Source organism: Hordeum vulgare, chromosome 2H (genome assembly GCF_904849725.1).
Source record: "Hordeum vulgare subsp. vulgare chromosome 2H, MorexV3_pseudomolecules_assembly, whole genome shotgun sequence".
Lineage (NCBI taxonomy): Eukaryota > Viridiplantae > Streptophyta > Magnoliopsida > Poales > Poaceae > Hordeum > Hordeum vulgare.
The window spans coordinates 603,387,010-603,395,783 of NC_058519.1; the positions used below are offsets into that span (position 1 = coordinate 603,387,010).

An 8,774-nucleotide genomic window follows, 5' to 3' on the forward strand; every position below is an offset into this window, starting at 1 on the left:
AGACACACGACGAAAACGGAAAGAGAGGGGAATCTTCTGGAACGTCGGTCTCGGGCTGTCACAAACACGCCTTAAACCTTGTCTATTATGAAAATGCATGTAAATTTAATTGTGCATTCTAAACCGTGAAGGAGGTAGTAGTGGCGGATGATAATTATTGCCATTGCTAACTGATTACGAGTGGCGGGTGGGCGTACGCTACTAGTCGGCTGTTAGCAGTGACGGAGATCAGTAACGGGCTTTCCTAGGCCCGTCGCTCGCCACTGCTAGGCCTTTTACCAGTAGTGTGCTCTTCACTCGCTCCATCCATACGCCACACTGGCGGCTGACATGGAAAAGTTGTCGCCTTCCTCCGGTTCAAGTTCTTCACCTGGCTAGGGCTTCAAGACCGGTGTTAGACTATAGCTCGCTTGGCTCCTCACGACCTTCCTCACCATGCCCTCTGCCTGCTATGTGACCAGGCGACCGAGTCCATGGAGCACCTCCTAGTGGGCTGCCCTTTCTCGAGACATGTTTGGCACATCAACCTCGCATGGTTCTACCCCGCGCTCATGCTCCTTCACCGCAATCGCGGTTCCTTGACTGGTGCACACGACCACAGCGACCGCTCTGGTGGCTCATCGGAAAGGCCTCTCCTCGCTCATCATGCTCGTTGACAGATCCATCTGGAAGGACCGCAACTCATGCATCTTCGACGACGGTACTCCCTCCTCCGCCCAGCTTTGCGCGCCCTGGATCAATGCAGGGGCCAAGGGTCTAGCATCCATGGCGCCGTAGATGTAATATACTTGTACTCGGGCCGAGCATACCCATTCTCTATCATGCTCATGCTAGCGAGTACGCCATATACCTTGCACGTAGCTCTCTAGCACCACACACCCCTTTCACTACGTAAGCTTTGCGCATTCGTAAAAAAAAAATCTAGCTAGTGAGCCAAAACAAATGGCACTCACACATTCTTACTATTTTCTATCCACACGAAAGACTTTGTTATACAGAAATGAAACATATATATATAGGTTACATGGAGTGTTTATTTTCGAAAGTGAAGTTATCGCGAGATGTAGTTGGTGTGGACACTAGCTAGGCACTAGCATTAGAGGGTGCCCGGCCCACCTACGGAACACGAATTCGAAATAAGCAATGAAGCTGCCGATCCAGCAGCATTACATACAGGGTGCCCCACCTACGCACCCTCCTTCATCCGAACACATAGCTATTCTCTAGGGCTTTGAAAACAGATGGCTCTTCCTCCATCACCTTCACCAACTCTGGCACCGCGTGCACGTACACAATCCAGTCCCCGTCACCCCGTGCGCTCGGCATCGGCATGATGTACCCCGCATCAGCAGGCCACGGAAAGTGGTATGACGCGAACGCTGGCAGACCTGTCCCGAAATCAGCCTCGCCCACGGGGAAGCCCATCCCCGATGACACGATGCACGTCGTCGCTTCCGAGCCGCCGGTGCCGCCCTGGTACGCCCTGGCAGCGGCCGGCTTGGGCCGCAGCGCCTCCACCCAGTCGATCAGGCCCCGGAAGTGCTCGCCCGTCGCGGCCTCCCGCACCCACCGGTGCACCTCCTCCGCCACGTCTGCGAGCGTCATGCTGCGGCGAAGTTCGTCGACGCCGATCACGCCGTAGGGTATGGTCAGCACGTTGCCGAAGTAGGCCTTCATGGCGCCGTCGGGGAACATGCGAGCACGCCCGTCCACCACCATGCCCATGCAGCACAGACGCTGGTGTCCGGAGGCCGCCATGGAGCACAGCTGCCACAGGTGGGCCGTGAACGCCTCGAGCTTCGTGCGCCCTGGCCCGGCCAAGCCATGCAGTGTTGCGACGTCGTCGGCTGCTATGTGGTAGATGCGGTTGATGGAGTTGGCAGCGGCCGAGGCGGAAGGGAGCAGGACGGAGCTGAGAGGCGAGAACAGGCGGTTGATCAGGGCGTCGGTGGTATACGTGCGCGGAGACGGGTAGCGTGGGGCGACTACGGAACGGCGGAAGGACGGGGCCGGAGGTGCTGAGCCACCACGGGCTGCGGCGGCCCACGCGACGAGGAACATGTTGAAGGAGTAGGCGTCGCACACACGGTGGTCGAAGGTGCACCCGACGACGGCGCCGCCGCACTTGAACTTGGTCACCTGTGTGCATCCATGAACCATGCGACGCATTTAGTAACAGTTATTAAGATTAACCGTACTACGTCTTACAAAACAGATTCGCTACTTCCAAGTCCGCTGAGAGGTTGTTGTTTGTAAGCCTCGTCCAAATACAGGATTTTGGACATACGTCTAACATAATTTTCGAAATGTCCATCAATCAAACTACAGTTATATATACAAGAATCAACACGCATGATGGTCGATGAAGTAGACGGTTGCAAACATGTCTTATCATGGCCAATGTTTCTTTTTGTATAACATATTAATTTGACAATTGAACAGCCAGAATCCCATGATACATCTATTTATCTTAATTTGAAGTTATAGATAAAATTAATCCCCCTTCTTTGCAAGGAAGCAAAAAAAAAATGAAAAATATGAGACAATGATAAAATTCAGATGTGAGATCCGATATGGTGTAAATATTTCAATGGGGATTCTATTCACTAAACTAGCATTCAAGAGTAGGAAGTCTTGACTCTGATAGTGTATTAAATACATTTAGCAACCTATGCACCACAACGACATTCCGGCCAAATGTTCTCATCATGAAGAATGGAACATAATAAGACTCCCTAACCATATTCGCTCCCTCGGGTTTTCTCCACAAAATTCTGGGAGGCGAAGGGGACCTCGTGGAACTAGTCACGGATTTTAAACAAGCCACATTACACTACTTTCAGTTGTTTTTTGGTGTCATTATCTTGGTACCCAAAAGGAGGAGACATCAAGCTCTTTAGTATTACCCCATTTACTAAGGTGGGCACTAATCAAACCAAATTTGTTTCTAACAGTATGACTAGACCCACCAAGATGACGTCCGTGACAAGATAAATATCGTACTCCTTTCGTTCCTAAATATAAGTCTTTTTAAAGATTTCAATAAAGGACTATATACGAAGCAAAATAAATGAATCTACATTTTAAAATATATCTATATACATCCGTATTTAGTCCTCTGTTGAAATCTTCAAAAGGATTTATATTTAAGAACCAAGGGAGTAGATGGTAATTGCCCAACGCAAAACCATCAATGAGCTACATCCGAGAAACCTGGATGAGGTGTTTTTCAAGGTAGACTTTGAGAAAGCTTTATAGTAAGTTTGAATGATACTTTCCTCAGCAAACCTTGCGCAATATAGGGTTCACTTCAGAGCAGTGCGTCTGGATTGTCAAGTTCATTCCATACGGAGAGTCATCAAAGTTAATGATAACATTGGACTAACGAGGATGGATTGAGAAAAGACAGTCATATATGTTTTCGACTCTTTATAACTTCATATACTCATGGAAAGAGCAATAGCTGGCGGCCAAGTTGGTGGTATGTTCGTACAATAATGCAGCGTAGAGTGTTCGTTCTCCGGTACGTGAATGACATCATCATCTTTATGGAGGATGACATGGAAAGATCAGTCAATAAGAGCATCTACAACTGGATCCCTGAAATCCGGTCCTCAAAAGTAACAATTCATTCTACATCTGGGTATCTCCTATTGGATTCTCAAATCCATAAAAAACATGCAAGATATGAAACCTACATACTACGTAGAACTTATCTACTCCTCGTCGGAGATGTCGACGATCTCCGTGCCCTCCGACGCATAAATGGCCGCATGCTGCAGCTTCGCCCCCTCCGGCTGCTCCGTTGCGGCCTCCTCCGCCTCAATCTCCACGTCTAGCTCATCGAAGAGGGCGTCGGCCTCGCCTGCCTTTGCCGGATGAGCCGACGGTTGGCCTCCACCTCGGCCTCATCCCGGATGGAATCCAGGATGGCCTGCTGCTCCGTCATCTTCTTCGATTGGGCGACGACGAACTCTGCCTCCGCCTCCGCCATGCTCAAACCGGGAGCCTTCGGCTCCTCCTCCTGCTCCGCGAGTCGAGAGGGAGACCCGCATCGGTGCGGCCGGCACAGCAAGCCGGATCTCCGCCTCGATTTGAAGGCGCCGCTCCGGAGTGAGCTGCGCGTAGGTGGTGATTAGCCGCCGGACCATCCTGACGGAGAGAGAACTACGATAAGAGGCAGACGGGCTTGGGTGGTGGCAGTGAGAAGGAGGAGGCGTTCGGGAGACATGGTTAAATCCCGGAGAAAGAGCAAGAAAACTAAAGAAAGTGTTAGCGCATTGGACTTGAAATCTGAATTGTGCTAGCTGACAAAGAAAAATCAGAATATAACACAGAAATATTGGTTCTGGCTGGCAACGGGCATAGGACCGAAAATCCTCTTTTGCCTGGCCTTTTGGACTCGAAATCCAAACGGAGAGAGTGGTTCAAATCCACCTCAGAACGAACAATGAAAAAGGCGTCGAGCGGGTGCAAGCTCAAGGAGCTAGGAAGGGATGAGCTAGGGCTGGGGGCACCGACCGGCTTAAATAGTCGGTCCCGACCTCGGGTGGGGAGCCGGAGCGGTGCCACGCGGCATTCACACCGCGTCGACGGTCGAGGCGCCCGCCGGACCGTCGGGTTTTTGAGTGAGTCCGCGTGGGGCCAAGCCGTCAAGCCGACATGGCCGGCGTGTCCGGATGCGTCCGGGCTCCCCCATATACGTTCCATATTTGGGCTGGAAATGGGCGGTGTTGGTCAGTCCGTTCATTTGAGGCCGGTTTGAGGGACCCGTCTGGATTGAACTTTTGTGATCGAACAGTAACCGGACGACCTGTCCAGACGTTTGAGGAGGGTTTAAAGGGTCCGGTTGTAGATGCTCTAAGAAACTCATTTTGTGTATATTCAACAAATTATCGGAGCTTAGAATTACTTTTCACAATAGTGATTTCATTTTCTTGCGGTGAGCCAAGGCTGTTGAGGATCAGTTCATCAGTATATGCATATTTTTGTGTGTAGCGAAACATGTTATTTCTTTATCGATGCCTTGGTATTTCACTTTCAGCACTAGAAACTACTTCCTCCATATCAAAATATAACACTTTTTTGGTTTTGCATAGGACATAAGAAGTATTGTGTGACGGAGGAAGTACTAAATAACGAGTGGAAGGGGCTGACGTGTCAAAAAACACACACACAGAGTCGATGGTGAAACTTTTGTCTTATGTGAGTGACTCGTCTTGATAATGACTGTCATCACTAGGTACATATGTCCATGGTGTCCTTCTCCGAGATGTCTAAGAGGGTGAGGACAATATTGAGCTACTAAAAAACATTAGGGAAGTACTCCCTTCAGTCCATAATATAATATAATTTACAAGCTCTTTTAGCTTGCAAAATGATCTTATATTATGTGACCGAGAAAGTATGGAGACCGAAAAATTAGACATGGTTGGTGTGGATGACCTGAAAAATACAAAAAAAAGTATGCCAAGAGTTGCTACATAACAAATACCTTTGCTTCAAATTGTTGTTTCACATAGGTCCCGAAGCTCAGGCATGATCTGCAGCACTGGACAACTGAAGGCTCCGGTTTTACGTGTGTCTGTCAAACAACTGAAGGTAGACCCCTTGAGATCTCGATTGTGGCTTTACCGTGAGCATCACCCGAGGAGTCTAGCCAGAAAATTGATGTCAAGGAGTGTGGTGACTTGGACGTTGCAATCCTTTGCTTGCTTAAGTCCGTTGAGTGTCATGCATGAACCATCCTACCTCTCGATGTCATGGATCGCGGAGTTTTGGATGTTGCTGTCCTTCCCTCATCCACGACCATCGAGCATGTGATCTCTGTGACTGGCATGACCATTGAGCCAAATGTGTTGGCTTCTACTCCAAATCTTAATGCTTTCTTCGCAAAGGAACTTTGTGAATTGTGGGCCAGTGTGGAGATTGCTAGACCTGGTTTGGTCAGGTCGATTGCCCGCCTCTTGACGGGGACGCCAATAAGAGGTAAACAAAATAAGGTAGGCAAGAGAAAGGGTGATGCGACAAGCAAGACATCTTTGGATGCTTGATGGATGACCTTCACTCTTTTGTCCCGTTCTCTTGGATTGGGTTCTTATTGTGGTTTGAGAGGTGCCTGATGTCTTGTGTCGAGGTATTCTTATCATGGGTCTCTTGCCGTAGTAGCAATGTCGTAGTTCGTGTATGTTGTGTATTCGAAGAGTTCGACGGGGTCGCATGTGTGGTTGTGAAGTTTATTACCGTATGAGTAGTTAGCCCACGCTTCGTTTGTATTGGTTTTCGCCTTTTTTCATAAATTAACTGAACAATTCTTTTTTTCTTAATTAATCGATGAGCTAATTTTTTTTGCCTTCGTTTCAAAAAAAGAAAATTGTTGTCTCAAGCTGCCATAAAACCCACAAACTATCCTTTCTCGAAAGATGATTTTCTTTGCTAGGCGCTTTCATGATTTGGAGAGTTGTAATAGTTGTACAGACTATCCTTTTCCATAAAAGGAAAACTGTTCAGGACTGAAAATAGTTTTACTTTTTATTTTGAAAGGACTGACAATAGTTGTACAGACTATTCTGACATTATCTAACCATTAGCAAATAACAGTTCAATTTTGTGGTCAATCGGCTCCTGATGTTACAATATACTACTTCTTCCGTTTCTAATATAAGTTTTTTAGATATTTAATTAAATATCACATATGAATGCATATAAACATAATTTAAAATATAAATTCATTTATTTTATTTTATACATAGGTCGTAATAAATTTTTTAAATGACTTATATTTAGGAACGGAGAAATAGTACGGTTGTACCTGAACAGATATCACGCCGGCCTTCTTGGCGGGCACCAGTTTCTCCGCGCTCTCGTCCGGCAGGGCCAGCCGCACTTCCTGCAGCTGGGTTCCGTCAGCGGTAGCTTCCACGAAGTCCACGCCGCGGCCGCTGCACAGCAGCTCCGGCTCCCCTGCGGCGTTGGCCAGGACCTCCCCGGCTAGCGGATAGTAGGCCACCAGTACCTTGGCCAGCGCCTCCTTGAGCGCGGAGGCCGTGGGCGCCGGGTGGCGGTAGCAGAAGAAGACGCTGACGTCCAGCGCCGGCAGTAGCAGGTCCAGGTTAGACAGCGGCAGGCGGTGCCCTTGCATCGGTAGTGCCGGCTTCACCGTGGTCATAGCTGATGACTTGAGCACCAGCTCATGGACACCGTGCATTTCGTTGGTTTCGTACACGATATTGGGAGTTGGGACTTGGGAGAGAGTGAGACTAGCTCACCAGCTCGAACTGGGGATTTTGAAGGTGAAACTGGATGGAACACCCGTTGCCTCTTGCCTATTTCCAACTGGATGCATGGTGCATGGTGGGGGTGCTATTTAAAAGGATGGAGGATTGTATTACCTATCCGTATATCGAAGGCTATACACAATGTGTATGTGCTTAAGATGATTAGCAAACACTCGACGGTGGTATACATGTCGTCGGTGACAGGCCATCATCCAATACTCGGGCGCGCGACCTGACGCGCTAACTCACTAGCTACCAGACGGTGGCATTCGGGTAGTGTCTCAGCGTTGATGCTAGCTGTATAACATGATGTTTGTTTTCAGGACTGGTTATCAGCGTTAGACTAAGTATATAGTAGATATACGTGTTGTAACGTAACTACGTTCCCTCGTATAAATACATGACAGCCGTACCCGTTCAGGGTATCGAGCATTGTTCCCCACCCTAGTTTTGTCTAACATGGTATGAGGCGACGCGTTCGATCAGTGCCGCGCTTCCGCTTCCTCTGTTGCCGCCGTGTCGGCCTCTGCCGCCGCGCCGCCTCCTTCCACCCTGGCGATGGAGTCGCCCTTCATGGCGTCCGCCCCACTCGCCTGGGCTCGGTTGGCCGCGTCGGGATTGCATCCATCCGCGCCTCCTCAGTCGCCCGTGATGCCTCCGCCGATCTCGTCGGCCGCTCCTGTCCCGGCCCCGTCCCATGAAGCACCTCAGGCGCCTGGCTCCTATGGTGCCCCCGCGCATGTGCCCTACGGCGGGCCCTATCCCGGTCCCTACGTCACGCCGTTGCAGGCGCCATATGCGCCGTCCTCCACAGTGCCCTATGAGGCACCGTATGGTGCTCCCTACGTCACGCTGGACACAAAGAAAGATAGGGGCTTATAGTTTTGCCTCCCAACCATTTACCTCAAGGGTAAAGTCAACAATAATAAAGCATAAGTACTCATCTCCAAGTTGATATATGAATATAGATCTTTCCCAAGCATGTGGCGGTAGCCAAGACAAAGGCAAAATAGGGAATTGGTGAAGATCACCATGACTCTTATAGGGCAAAAAAGTAAAGGTACAAGATAGGTCATTCGCAGAGGGAAGCAGAGGTTGTCATGCGCTTTTGAGGTTTGGATGCGTGTCCTCTTAGTGCGGAGGAACGTCACTTTATATTGCCTGCTGTGATAAAGAACTTTATTATGCAGTCTGTCGCTTTTATGTCTTCCTCATCACAGGTTCGTATAAAGCGTATTTTCCACACACTAATAGATCATACATATTAGAGAGCAATTTTTATTGCTTGCACCGATCACAACTTACTTGAGGGATCTTATTCAATCCGTAGGTAGGTATGATGGACTCTCATGGCAAAACTGGTTTGAAGGTTTATGGATGCACAAGTAGTATCTCTACTTGGTGTGGGAGTTTTGGCTAATATGAGGTGGAAGCAGTCGTCACATGCTAAGGGATCTCTAATCATATAACATTGTTTGGAACCAAGCAAACACAATT

General features: G+C 48.8%; 1 protein-coding gene across 1 annotated transcript; it reads right to left on the reverse strand.

The window, feature by feature from the left end:
* Positions 1–1,062: 1,062 nt before the first annotated feature.
* Positions 1,063–7,308, reverse strand: LOC123430738 (coniferyl alcohol acyltransferase-like). The gene is made up of 2 exons (XM_045114583.1): positions 6,812–7,308; positions 1,063–2,139 (listed from the first exon to the last, which is right to left on the reverse strand). The coding sequence occupies exons 1-2, from the start codon at positions 7,205–7,207 to the stop codon at positions 1,201–1,203; spliced, it is 1,335 nt and encodes a 444-aa protein (XP_044970518.1). The 5' UTR covers positions 7,208–7,308; the 3' UTR covers positions 1,063–1,200.
* Between the last annotated feature and the right edge of the window lie 1,466 nt (positions 7,309–8,774).